The sequence below is a fragment of the Neoarius graeffei genome, chromosome 26 (assembly GCF_027579695.1).
Source record: "Neoarius graeffei isolate fNeoGra1 chromosome 26, fNeoGra1.pri, whole genome shotgun sequence".
NCBI lineage: Eukaryota > Metazoa > Chordata > Actinopteri > Siluriformes > Ariidae > Neoarius > Neoarius graeffei.
The window spans coordinates 44,657,980-44,672,713 of NC_083594.1; the positions used below are offsets into that span (position 1 = coordinate 44,657,980).

The 14,734-nt window shown below is 40.5% G+C and overlaps 1 protein-coding gene across 3 annotated transcripts in view; it reads left to right on the top strand.

Moving 5' to 3' along the window:
• twf2b (twinfilin actin-binding protein 2b) overlaps nt 1-13,334 on the top strand; it is a 47,727-nt gene extending 34,393 nt beyond the window's left edge. For all 3 annotated transcript variants that reach the window (XM_060910484.1, XM_060910483.1, XM_060910485.1), the window contains exons 9-10: nt 9,506-9,627; nt 12,952-13,334. In XM_060910484.1, the coding sequence (XP_060766467.1) occupies nt 9,506-9,627; nt 12,952-13,119 (290 nt within the window). In that variant the 3' untranslated portion in view covers nt 13,120-13,334. The remainder of the gene's footprint in view (nt 1-9,505; nt 9,628-12,951) is intronic.
• The last annotated feature ends 1,400 nt before the right edge of the window (nt 13,335-14,734 follow it).

Genomic DNA, 14,734 nt, shown 5'->3' on the forward strand with positions numbered 1-14,734 from the left:
GTCCTGCGTGCTGTGGTGCGTGCACCTGAAGGCGTGCCTCGGGCTGCGTGCGTGCATGCCAAGTGGACTCCAGCACGCGTGCCGTGAACAAGGCATACATGAGCTCAATTAAGGAACTATGTGTTTGCCTATTTAAGGACTGTGCTGATGCATTTGCATCGCGAAGTATTACAGTACGCATTACCGAGCATTTCTACCTGTTGTCTTGATTTCCTGTTTCACGACCCTTTTGCCTATATTCTTGTTTTTGATCTAGCCTGTCGTTTTGGATTGTTTGCCTGTGTATATATTGTCTCACTGTATATATATTCTGCACTTTATTAAACTGTATACTTCTGCACATACTGTACATCCGCCTCCCTCACGTACGTGACATGGAGATTATTCCATACAACTTCAAACCAATTGAGAAGAGTTGGAAAGACGACAGGATAAGGACGAGTCCGTTGCGCTGGTATTTGCCATTACTGTTGCACAATTAAAATGTGCCAGATCAAATGGCTGGTGGGTTTTCAAAATAATAAATACATATATTATTTACCACCTGGGAGGTCCGTATGGTGAAATACCGTGACCGAGTTCTTGAAAGTACTGAGCAAGGCCCTCTGGGCCAAGGTCAGTATTCAAGGCCGAGGTCACAGTATTTCACCATACGGACCGACCTTAAGCTGGTAAATAATATATTTATTTTTTTCTTTACCAAATTCTAACAGAAAACGAGAGTGCCCAAAAGGGAAAACTGAGCCGAGCCGCCATTTTGAATCCTCATTCACAGCTGTAATGCAAATGGCTTCCTCCTCGGTATACAAGTGCACTTCCATGGCAGGAAAAAAACTACATTTTGCCACCTATGTAGTCCCCTATTTATACAAATAGGAGTCATTCAGGATTCAGCCATGTTTTTGCTCGGCGTTAGTAAGTTACAGGTTTTTAGCTTTCTCCTGAAATGTTTTCTTTTATTTCTTCTTCCTCAGGGTAGTAAAACTCACTTTTGCTGTGAAGACTGTCGTTATCGCCATCCATGCTGTAAAATTAATGCTATTCTCCTGAGAAATGCGAAAATAAATGTTGACAAAAATTGCTACTGTTTGTTGTTGTGAACGAACAAGTCGCCAGAGGTCCATAACTGGGGTCTGTAGCGTAGGATACGGACCTGCTCGCCAGCCAGTCAGAGCACAGGATTTGATGGAAACCGGACCGCAAAAAAAAAATGCATGTATTTTTGCGATAAATACATATTATACTGAGCGCATTTCCCACATAATCCTCACTAAGGTTTCGGACAGCGCTACAAAATGGCATCCTCACTATATAGTGCTCTGCGTAGTGAGTAGGGAGTGATTTCGGACACAGGGAAAACTTCCAGCTTGATTACGTCAGCATTCGAAAGAGGGCGCTCGCGTCTTTTGGCAACGCTGGCAGACGTTGGTCACTTGGATTTCCGCCGTATGTTTTACTTCCGTCCTACGATGTCTCGCACGGGTCTCAGCGAATCTCATTTATGGCCATTGCTTTGACATACGGACTGATATATTACATAGCATATTTCAAACACTCATAACTTGCTATAGCAGTGACAAAATAGCTCTCAAAAATGCATTCTTACATTTTATAAAATGCGAAATAGAATTTTGATAATAAAAAAAAACTTGCCTTCAGTTCCCCTTTAAGAAATAAGCTTGTATACAGTCAGACAAAAGAGCTTTCTGATGAACCATTGAAAGTCCTCATTCAATACAAAGTGAGAGAGAGACGTGTATCTGCCATTCAGTTTTTTATAGTTGTAAATAAACTGTTATAGAAATTTCTTCATCAAACCATTAATTGCAGCATACAGTGGTGCTTGAAAGTTTGTGAACCCTTTAGAATTTTCTATATTTCTGCATAAATATGACCTAAAACATCATCAGATTTTCACACAAGTCCTAAAAGTAGATAAAGAGAACCCAGTTAAACAAATGAGACAAAAATATTATACTTGCTCATTTATTTATTGAGGAAAATGATCCAATATTACATATCTATGAGTGGCAAAAGTATGTGAACCTCTAGGATTAGCAGTTAATTTGAAGGTGAAATTCGAGTCAGGTGTTTTCAATCAATGGGATGACAATCAGGTGTGAGTGGGCACCCTGTTTTATTTAAAGAACAGGGATCTATCAAAGTCTGATCTTCACAACACATGTTTGTGGAAGTGTATCATGGCACGAACAAAGGAGATTTCTGAAGACCTCAGAAAAAGCATTGTTGATGCTCATCAGGCTGGAAAACATTACAAAACCATCTCTAAAGACTTTGAACTCCACCACTCCAGTCAGACAGATTGTGTACAAATGGAAGAAATTCAAGACCATCGTTACCCTCCCCAGGAGTGGTCGACCAACAAAGATCACTCCAAGAGCAAGGCGTGTAATAGTCGGCAAGGTCACAAAGGACCCCAGGGTAACTTCTAAGCAACTGAAGACCTCTCTCACATTGGCTAATGTTAATGTTCATGAGTTCACCATCAGGAGAACACTGAACAATAATGGTGTGCATGGCAGGGTTGCAAGGAGAAAGCCGCTGCTCGTCTGCAGTTTGCTAAAGATCACGTGGACAAGCCAGAAGGCTAATGGAAAAATGTTTTGTGGACGGATGAGACAAAAATATAGCTTTTTGGTTTAAATGAGAAGTGTTATGTTTGGAGAAAGGAAAACACTGCATTCCAGCATCTCATCTCATCATCTCTAGCCACTTTATCCTGTTCTACAGGGTCGCAGGCAAGCTGGAGCCTATCCCAGCTGACTACGGACGAAAGGCAGGGTACACCCTGGACAAGTCGCCAGGTCATCACAGGGCTGACACATAGACACAGACACCCATTCACACTCACATTCACACCTACGGTCAATTTAGAGTCACCAGTTAACCTAACCTGCATGTCTTTGGACTGTGGGGGAAACCGGAGCACCTGGAGGAAACCCACGCGGACATGCCACTCACAGATATGTAATATTGGATCATTTTCCTCAATAAATATAGAACCCCGATTCCAAAAAAGTTGGGACAAAGTACAAATTGTAAACTAGAAAAGCACTCGGAGAGCACAGACCTCCGCCAAGAATCCTTTAAAAAAAATCCGGGATCCAGAAGGTGATCCGGATCACCGCCAAAATTTAATGGATTGTTACTTGTGCCTAGTCACACCACTGGAAAAAATTTCAGAGCAATCCGTTCATAACTTTTTCTGTAATGTTGCTAACAAACAAACCAACAAACAAACAAACCAACGCTACTGAAAACATAACCTCCTTGGCGGAGGTAATAAAAACGGAATGCAATAATTTACAAATCTCAGAAACTGATATTGTATTCACAATAGAACATAGACAACATATCAAATGTCGAAAGTGAGACATTTTGAAATTTCATGCCAAATATTGACTCATTTGAAATTTCATGACAGTAACACATCTCAAAAAAGTTGGGACAGGGGCAATAAGAGGCTGGAAAAGTTAAAGGTACAAAAAAGGAACAGCTGGAGGACCAAATTGCAACTCATTAGGTCAATTGGCAATAGGTCATTAACATGACTGGGTATAAAAAGAGCATCTTGGAGTGGCAGCGGCTCTCGTAAAGATGAGAAGAGGATCACCAATCCCCCTAATTCTGCGCCGACAAATAGTGGAGCAATATCAGAAAGGAGTTTGACAGTGTAAAATTGCAAAGAGTTTGAACATATCATCATCTACAGTACATAATATCATCAAAAGATTCAGAGAATCTGGAAGAATCTCTGTGCGTAAGGGTCAAGGCCAGAAAACCATACCGGGTGCCCGTAATCTTCGGGCCCTTAGACGGCACTGCATCACATACAGGCATGCTTCTGTATTGGAAATCACAAAATGGGCTCAGGAATATTTCCAGAGAACATTATCTGTGAACACAATTCACCGTGCCATCCGCTGTTGCCAGCTAAAACTCTATAGTTCAAAGAAGAAGCCGTATCTAAACATGATCCAGAAGCGCAGACGCCTTCTCTGGGCCAAGGCTCATTTAAAATGGACTGTGGCAAAGTGGAAAACTGTTCTGTGTTCAGATTAATCAAAATTTGAAGTTCTTTATGGAAATCAGAGATGCCGTGTCATTCGGACTAAAGAGGAGAAGGACGACCCAAGTTGTTATCAGCGCTCAGTTCAGAAGCCTGCATCTCTGATGGTATGGGGTTGCATTAGTGCATGTGGCATGGGCAGCTTACACATCTGAAAAGACACCACCAATGCTGAAAGGTATATCCAGGTTCTAGAGCAACATATGCTCCCATCCAGACGACGTCTCTTTCAGGGAAGACCTTGCATTTTCCAACATGACAATGCCAAACCACATACTGCATCAATTACAGCATCACGGCTGCGTAGAAGAAGGGTCCGGGTACTGAACTGGCCAGCCTGCAGTCCAGATCTTTCACCCATAGAAAACATTTGGCGCATCATAAAACGGAAGATACGACAAAAAAGACCTAAGACAGTTGAGCAACTAGAATCCTACATTAGACAAGAATGGGTTAACATTCCTATCCCTAAACTTGAGCAACTTGTCTCCTCAGTCCCCAGACGTTTACAGACTGTTGTAAAGAGAAAAGGGGATGTCTCACAGTGGTAAACATGGCCTTGTCCCAACTTTTTTGAGATGTGTTGTCGTCATGAAATTTAAAATCACCTAATTTTTCTCTTTAAATGATACATTTTCTCAGTTTAAACATTTGATATGTCATCTATGTTCTATTCTGAATAAAATACGGAATTCTGAAACTTCCACATCGTTGCATTCTGTTTTTATTTACAATTTGTCCCAACTTTTTTGGAATCGCGGTTGCATGACCAAGTATAATATTTTTGTCTCATTTGTTTAACTGGGTTCTCTTTATCTACTTTTAGGACTTGTGTATGATCTGATAATGTTTTATGGTTAGGGAAAGATATGGATTTTTTTGAAAATCTGTGAACAAATTTCTTACCAATAGGTTTTTTTTTACCATGTGTTCTTACAGGTGTCTAGAGACACCTCACAATTTATCTACGGCCAAATCCCATGGGAATCTCCTGGAGAGCCTGTCAAAGTTGGGGTGCCCAGTAGGCCTGAGTAAAAATCACATTTTTTAAAGAAAACAATATTAATAATCTAACTAGGGGTTTTTAAGGGTCCTGAATCTCATCTCATCATCTCTAGCCGCTTTATCCTTCTACAGGGTCGCAGGCAAGCTGGAGCCTATCCCAGCTGACTACGGGCGAAAGGCGGGGTACACCCTGGACAAGTCGCCAGGTCATCACAGGGCTGACACATAGACACAGACAACCATTCACACTCACATTCACACCTACGGTCAATTTAGAGTCACCAGTTAACCTAACCTACATGTCTTTGGACTGTGGGGGAAACCGGAGCACCCGGAGGAAACCCACGCGGACACGGGGAGAACATGCAAACTCCACACAGAAAGGCCCTCGCCGGCCCCGGGGCTCGAACCCAGGACCTTCTTGCTGTGAGGCGACAGCGCTAACCACTACACCACCGTGCCGCCCGGTCCTGAATCTATCCCAGACATTAGTTTTGAGTAAAAAATGACTCAGAGTCCAGATAATTCAATGCAATGTGGTTTTATTGAACAATTACAAACAAAACTTCTTTAATCGGTTCATTGTAGAATCATTTCTCATCGTTTGCATCCATCTCTGCTTCCTCAACCTCCACAACATTCCTACCATCCTCATCTGTGATTATAGTATCCTTGCCAAAGCTACCACATCCATTTTTCACATTCAAGTAACAATACTTGTAATCATGGAGCTCAGCATATGATTCAGAGTATCCTAAGTCATGAATACGGTCAATCAACCACTTTGATCCAAACATGTGGTCAAGCTGAATTGTGAGTCCTAGTTGAGAGGGCATCACTCCAGATCGAGGGCGGTATGCTTTCAGCAGGTTCTGACCCCAGATTGCCACCTTTTCATCAGTTTTTACAATTGCCTTCAACAACTGTTTGAGGCTGTCAGGAATCAACTCTAGTTGACTCTATGTATTGGTCGTGCTGTCTACTGAGGGGTACTGCTTCTTGTTCAGTGGAACTCTTGCCAAATCTCCACAGATTAGGTGAATGGCAGTGGAAATGATGACCTCTTTGAGTGCTTCATCATCAGTGGTTTGTATGGGGTCAATGACCTGTTGGCGGTAATCTCATAGTATTGCCTTTGTAGTGTCTTTTAGCCACACAATGTCCCCTCTTTTCTCATCTGATGTGAAACAGAGTGATTCTTCATAATGTCCCTGAAGCTTCTTTTTGAGATACCGTCGTACATATGTGAGACTTTTGTCCTCCATGGGGTCAAGCTCTTCCATCTTCTTGTGGATCTCAGTGAGACTTGTTACTCCATGCTCCACTTCTTCATCCAACCATGTGCATAGTTTTTCAAACAGTAGCTGTCTTTCTTCATCTATGGGCCGTCCAACCTGAAGGTGGAAAATAATTTTTAATTGCAATAATTGGCTTCAGAACCTTTGTAGAGTCAGGGACTTATGGTCTTGAAAAATAATACCTCAGAGTTTGTTACTGGGCTCTCAAACGGGACCTGCACTTAAGATGATACAGTGCCTCTTCAGCTACCAAATCTATTATTCCGGACAGGCGGCCAGCAACTTCAACTCCCCAGGCATCCCCTTGTCTCTTAGCTGTCTCCAACAAATGCTCTTTTAGTCGGCCCTGGAAGCGATTGTCAGGTGCACGATACAACTTCCGGGCTTTATCTGTGTTATAAGCACACATGATTTATATTGAAAAGAGTCTTACTATGGAAAAGAAATCTTTCAAACTATTCATGTGGACATGGTAGACTAGGTTACTTACCAGGATATTTTTCGAGCTTTCCAACTTCGATGCTTTTATTGCAGAGGATACAAACATCACGGTAGACCAGGTGTGCAGTAGAACTACCAGCATTTGAAGTGCTTGGCCCAGAGACCCTGCTGCGTGTGTTCATCCTGTCTGATCTTTGGTCCTGAGCATTTTGTCCTATGGATGAAAGACAAGCTCATGAAGTTTTCATTCATGGCACAGCATGTACCTGCTATATTGTTATGATTAGTTGAAAGGATTGACAGAAAGTGGCAACAAAATTTACTGAATTAAACAAAATTTGTACTTTTTGCAGTGGATACACTTCTTGAAAGATGATACAGTTTGGTTCTGCAATCCGAATGATACATCAGCTTCGGGTCATCTCCTTCCCTCCAGTCCTCACGTAGTCTGTTAATCAGGATTGCATCATCTACGATCTTACAATAAAATAATAGCTGCTGGTAACCTTTCTGACTGACTTTTGATAGTTTTCGCGCCTCAGTACCAGAACCACCACAGATGAAGCACCTCAAACCATGGCAATCGGTGGTGTCCGATTCCATACTGTCCTAGAAGATAAGACAGCTTGGTGAACTTTTTTTCTTTCTCAACTATGCAACCGTTATATGCAAAAGACAACCACATTAATAGACTGAGTGCAATGGACACTAATCTTATTTGCATTACATTGTAATAATAGATATTATACAATGGCTACTATAAAACTATACATTTACACAAACTGACAGTGAAGTTTCACATATGGGGTAGCTAATACTACCTTAAACATTAATCATTACCTAACTTGCTAGCTGGATGCTAGCCAACAGCTTTCACTTTAGTCATCTTAACTTGAGAAAGCAAAAAGATTTACTTACCATGCCAGAAAGTAACTTTGTTGTAGTGTTGAAATGGTGGTGGTTTGGTTCCCTAATTGTTATCCATGAGACCAGGACTCAGTCCGCACAGATGGATAAGAACATCGCCTTTAAGCCAGTCACCTCTACCCTTGTGTATTGTTCATATGTAATGTTCCTGCTTTTTTCCAAATGCAGAGGGGCAATATTGAGTATGCACATTACTGGTCATTACTTAATTTGTCTTCTAGAAATGTTTTTTTTTTCTCTTCCCCAGGGTGGATTTATCTCAAATACAATAATAATCAATTTTTCACCCAGAATCCATCATGTAAACATGCAATGGTAGTATTAAAGGTTTAAGGAGTCAATTTTACTCAAAACTAATGTCTGGGATAGATTCAGGACCCCTAAAAACCCCTAGTTAGACATCTCCAAAGCTAATATTGTTTTTTCTTAAAAATCGATTTTTACACAGGCCCTCTGGGCACCCCAACTTTGACAGGCTCTCCAGGAGATTCCCATAGAATTTGGCCGTGGATAAATTGTGAGGTGTCTCTAGACACCTGTAAGAACACATGGTAAAAAAATCTATTGGTAAGAAATTTGTTCACAGATTTTCAAAAAAATCCATATCTTTCCCTAACTATTAGGTCATATTTATGCAGAAATATAGAAAATTCTAAAGGGTTCACAAACTTTCAAGCACCACTGTAGATTGTGCCATTTTGAAACACGTCGTATTCTAATAGCAGTCGTGTAAGCTGAGTTCATGTTGCACCAAAATGTGTCTGGAACCAAACAAAACCGATTTGCTTATCAGTGGAAAAAACAAAACCAAACCTGCATTGTTTGTTAGCACTTCTGGTCCGACCTGATCTGTACAGAAAATTGTAAGAAAACCTTTGACTACTGTCCAACTCTGTGTTTTTAAGCCTCATTGCTTTGTATAAATGATTGATGCAAATTTCTGTAAGAAGGAAAGGAAGGAGAGATATAAAGTCACTTTCAGGTTTTGTGTTCAATGTGTTGAAATGATTGCTTATGATAAACACCCACAATATAGAGGCAGTCAACAGACATTCAACACGCTGATATGTTTTTTTTTTTTGCTTTTTTTCCCCCTCCTCTCTTCCAGTACTTTGCTGGTCTATCAGTTATGGCCTCATTCATCTCATCTCATTATCTCTAGCCGCTTTATCCTGTTCTACAAGGTCGCAGGCAAGCTGGAGCCTATCCCAGCTGACTACGGGCGAAAGGCGGGGTACACCCTGGACAAGTCGCCAGGTTATCGCAGGGCTGACACAGAGACACAGACAACCATTCACACTCACATTCACACCTACGGTCAATTTGGAGCCACCAATAAGCCTAACCTGCATGTCTTTGGACTGTGGGGGAAACCGGAGCACCCGGAGGAAACCCACACGGACACGGGGAGAACATGCAAACTCCGCACAGAAAGGCCCTCGTCGGCCACGGGGCTCGAACCTGGACCTTCTTGCTGTGAGGCGACAGCGCTAACCACTACACCACCGTGCCGCCCAGTTATGGCCTAGTAATGCTAAACAAATTATTGGATTTCAGATATCATGAAACACATCCTGTAATACAGAAGAGAGGTTAAACTTTCTTATATTAACATTCTTATATCATCAAGCATTAACGTAAAGACTAGTCATTTCCTTGAAGTGGTTTAACCATCAATATATTGTATATTTCTCTTTCTCACTCACTCACTCACCCACTGTGCCTGTGTTTTGTGCGATTTTAGTATTCATCTACTCCATGCCTGGGTACAGGTGTAGCATCAAGGAGCGGATGCTCTACTCCAGCTGTAAGAACCGCCTGCTGGAGGAGGTGGAAAGGGATTACCACATAGAGATCAGTAAGAAGGTAATCAGGAATTAGGTCATCTATTATCAGTGTTTATAATCCCTTTTTTTTTAGTGCAACGGTCTGTAGAAGTCAAAATTAACACCACAGTCAGTAGGAAACAGGTTGCTGATGCATCCTGGAAAAAGTGGAAAAGCTGGAAATTTATAGACTGGTTTTCCAGCCTGGGAAAATGAAAAAAAAAAAGTCCTGGAAAAGTGTAAAATTGAGCTATTATGTCAGTAATAACTAACTAGGCCACTATGTCCTGAAGAATGACCAACCATACATTTTATAAACAAAGTATGTGAATTGTTTTATAATAATAATAATAATAATAATAATAATAATAATAATAAATTAGCAGAATGCAAAGTGATGGCACACAAACTGAGTACAAGAAATGGAGACATGATAAAGTAGCGTAAGTGTTACAGTACATTGGAAATTATGTCAGAAATCTGGTCATTCAATGAAAAATGGTATGAACATCAAGCTGAAGGAGTCCTGGAAAATGAAAAAGTGAAGTTACTTTGGGATGCCAAAATTCAGACGAACAAAGTTTTCAGACACTCAAGACCAGATGTTGTAGTGGTGGAAAAAGAAAGGAACATCTGTGCTACCAGAGATGTCGCCTGCCCTTTTGATACATGGGTAAAAGAAAAAGAAAAGCTCGAAGAATATAATGAGCTGAAGCATGAAATAAAGAGAATTTGGCATTGCAAGAATGTTCTCATTATTCCCATCATTATTCCAGGGGTACTTGGCACAGTGAGTACAAACTTCTCAGGTTGGCTGAAGAAAACTGAGTTGAGCACGAAGTTTAGTACGATGCAGAAAGCTTGTCTTTTGGGATCACCAAGGATCATAAGAAAGGTGCTGGATACCTAAGGTCATGGGAAATGACTTGATATCCAACAAAAGCAAAGTCCAGCAGTGAACATCAAACGCTGAGATATAGCCGAATAATAATAATAATAATAATAATAATAATTATTATTATTATTATTATTATTATTATTATTATTACTTTTTTCTTTTACTTTTTAAGCTCTAAATTAGGATAGTTTTTTTAATATTTACATATTTACATATTCAGATTTCTTTTTTTCTTCTTAACACAATTTCGTATTTCTATATAGCTTTATTGTATATATATATATATATATATATATATATATATATATATATATATATATATATACAACCCCGATTCCAAAAAAGTTGGGACAAAGAACAAATTGTAAATAAAAACGGAATGCAATAATTTACAAATCTCAAAAACTGATATTGTATTCACAATAGAACATAAACAACATATCAAATGTCGAAAGTGAGACATTTTGAAATTTCATGCCAAATATTGGCTCATTTGAAATTTCATGACAGCAACACATCTCAAAAAAGTTGGGACAGGGGCAATAAGAGGCTGGAAAAGTTAAAGGTACAAAAAAGGAACAGCTGGAGGACCAAATTACAACTCATTAGGTCAATTGGCAATAGGTCATTAACATGACTGGGTATAAAAAGAGCATCTTGGAGTGGCAGCGGCTCTCAGAAGTAAAGATGAGAAGAGGATCACCAATCCCCCTAATTCTGCGCCGACAAATAGTGGAGCAATATCAGAAAGGAGTTCGACAGTGTAAAATTGCAAAGAGTTTGAACATATCATCATCTACAGTGCATAATATCATCAAAAGATTCAGAGAATCTGGAAGAATCTCTGTGCGTAAGGGTCAAGGCCGGAAAACCATACTGGGTGCCCGTGATCTTCGGGCCCTTAGACGGCACTGCATCACATACAGGCATGCTTCTGTATTGGAAATCACAAAATGGGCTCAGGAATATTTCGAGAGAACATTATCTGTGAACACAATTCACCATGCCATCCGCCGTTGCCAGCTAAAACTCTATAGTTCAAAGAAGAAGCCGTATCTAAACATGATCCATAAGCGCAGACGTCTTCTCTGGGCCAAGGCTCATTTAAAATGGACTGTGGCAAAGTGGAAAATTGTTCTGTGGTCAGACAAATCAAAATTTGAAGTTCTTTATGGAAATCAGGGACGCTGTGTCATTCGGACTAAAGAGGAGAAGGACGACCCATGTTGTTATCAGCGCTCAGTTCAGAAGCCTGCATCTCTGATGGTATGGGGTTGCATTAGTGCGTGTGGCATGGGCAGCTTACACATCTGGAAAGACACCATCAATGCTGAAAGGTATATCCAGGTTCTAGAGCAACATATGCTCCCATCCAGACGACATCTCTTTCAGGGAAGACCTTGCATTTTCCAACATGACAATGCCAAACCACATACTGCATCAATTACAGCATCATGGCTGCGTAGAAGAAGGGTCCGGGTACTGAACTGGCCAGCCTGCAGTCCAGATCTTTCACCCATAGAAAACATTTGGTGCATCATAAAACGGAAGATACGACAAAAAAGACCTAAGACAGTTGAGCAACTAGAATCCTACATTAGACAAGAATGGGTTAACATTCCTATCCCTAAACTTGAGCAACTTGTCTCCTCAGTCCCCAGACGTTTACAGACTGTTGTAAAGAGAAAAGGGGATGTCTCACAGTGGGAAACATGGCCTTGTCCCAACTTTTTTGAGATGTGTTGTTGTCATGAAATTTAAAATCACCTAATTTTTCTCTTTAAATGATACATTTTCTCAGTTTAAATATTTGATATGTCATCGATGTTCTACTCTGAATAAAATATGGAATTTTGAAACTTCCACATCATTGCATTCCGTTTTTATTTACAATTTGTACTTTGTCCCAACTTTTTTGGAATCGGGGTTGTATATATATATATATATATATCCAGGCAAATTTTAGATTATTAACGTACCCATGTACACAAGTCTGAGCTGCACCTTTGTTACATTTGCATGCTGCTTTTGAAGTTTGAAATAAATTATTTTTTAACATTATTATTATTTCAGTGAGGTAAATCTAGTACATTTGAGATGTTTGTACATTTATACAATAAAAACGAATCTGAACTACTCACTTATTTAAGGCTTAAACCTTTAAATAAACATCCTTTAACATTGAGCATGCTGGCCAAGATAACTTTTCATGAGAAGCAGCCATCCTGCATATGAGTCATGGAACAAATCTTGGAAAGGGATTTCCAAGAAAGAGTGACGACTCTAATTATGGAGTACATTGTTTTCGTGAATAAGACTCCCTGGTGAAGCAGGCTGTGCCGATTTCTGGGTTAGGACCGACTTTTGAGCTGATGTTAAAATACTGCATGAAATCTCTCTAGCCACCTTACATACAGTGTGTGTGTGTGTGTGTGTGTGTGTGTGTGTGTGTGTGTGTTTCTGAAGATGGAAATAGAGAGTGGAGAGGGCTTGACGGAAGAGTACCTATATGAAGAAGTTCACCCTAAGCCACAGGCCCTGAAACAAGCCTTTGCCAAGCCGAAGGGCCCTACAGGGAAACGGGGTAACAAGCGTCTGATCAAGGGAGTAGGGGAGAATGGTGAAGAGAGCTAGAAGCTAGAAAAGAGCTGCGTGAACTGAGACGAAGCCTCCAGAAATTCTCCTGCAATCTGCAACTTGTCTGACTCCTCTTTCTGTTGTTCTGCCTTTATTCACACTCGTGTTCTTACTAAATGTTCTGACACCCACTGTATTCACAAGGCCACAAATATTAAACAAGACACTCTGACTATTTTGCATAATATTCAAATAAAATGTGTTTCTGTACATTTAATCTCCAGTCTGAGGTCTGCTTTGTCTGGATTCCAAGAAAAAAAAGGTCAAGCAAGTACATGCTAAGCCCTGGAATTAAAAAGAAGCACGGACTCTGTGAAAAGCTACAGAAAACTGAAATGCCTAATTTATACAGTCATCATTAATCAACACTCAATAAGTCCAGGCTTTGTGAGGCACACTGACCGATCACTTATCACACTCTTGCAAATAAAGACATTAAACTGTACTTTTCCTTGGTCCTGGCGAAGTACCACTGAGGTGACATTTACGGTAGGTTTTGTACATTTAGTGTTACCTAGAAAAGTGCATATGGTGGTCAAGAGGTCCTTCAGGCAAAACACTAGTTGAATAGGGTCATTTTGAGGCAATAGATAACACGAACCTTTGTCAACTGATTTCTGATACTCTTATTAATGGAGTATTGGAATTTTTTCAAGTTCCATTTAGTGTTTATGTAAATGAGGCTTTATGCAATGACATTTTATTTCAAAACAATTATAGCAATATTACATAATTATAGTCTTTGAATGATGCTGTGTGAAAATGTTTATTTAACTGCGATGATGCTCTCAAGGGGCGGCACGGTGGTGTAGTGGTTAGCACTGTCACTTCACAGCAAGAAAGTTCTGGGGTCAAGCCAGGGGCCGACAGGGGCCTTTCTGTGTGGAGTTTGCATGTTCTCCCTGTGTCTGTGTGGGTTTCCTCCAGGTGCTCCGGTTTCCCCGACAGTCCAAAGACGTGGATTAGGTTGATTGGGTACTCTAAATTGCCCATAGGTGTGTATGTGTACCCGCCACCAGATGAGGGTTTGGGTCCCTCTGGTGTGCTATAATCACCCAAGAGAATTCAGGGAAGCTAGCTTCCTGGATCGTTGACCCTCAACTATGAGAACAGCAACAGATAGACAGATGCTCTCACGAGAAAGACTTACATAACACTTAATTGGAAAATAATTTCTTTGCTGTTTAACAAAACAAGTTTCTCTGTAATATTCTAAATAGGAAAAGGAATGAACATGTAAAAATCTGGTCAACTACAAATCAAAATCTGACGAGTCGTTGGGTGGAAGCTTGCCAAAAACTGGAAAGAATGTGAAAAAAAGAAGGAACCCCCCCCCCAGCCAATATCTTGGATGAGCTTGTGTGCACTGCAGCCTCAGATTCTTGTTCTTGGCTGACTGGAGTGAAACCTGATGTGGTTTTCTGCTGGTGTAGCCCTCAAGGTTTAATGTGTTGTGAAATGTTTCTGAGATGCTTTTCTGCTCACCGTGGCTGCAGAGAGTGGTCATATGAGTTACCAAAGCCAACTCAACTCAAACTAGTCTCCATTCTCCTCTGTCCTCTCTTGTCAAAAAGGTGCTTTAGGGTGTAATGTACTTTCTCATTATTGAGAT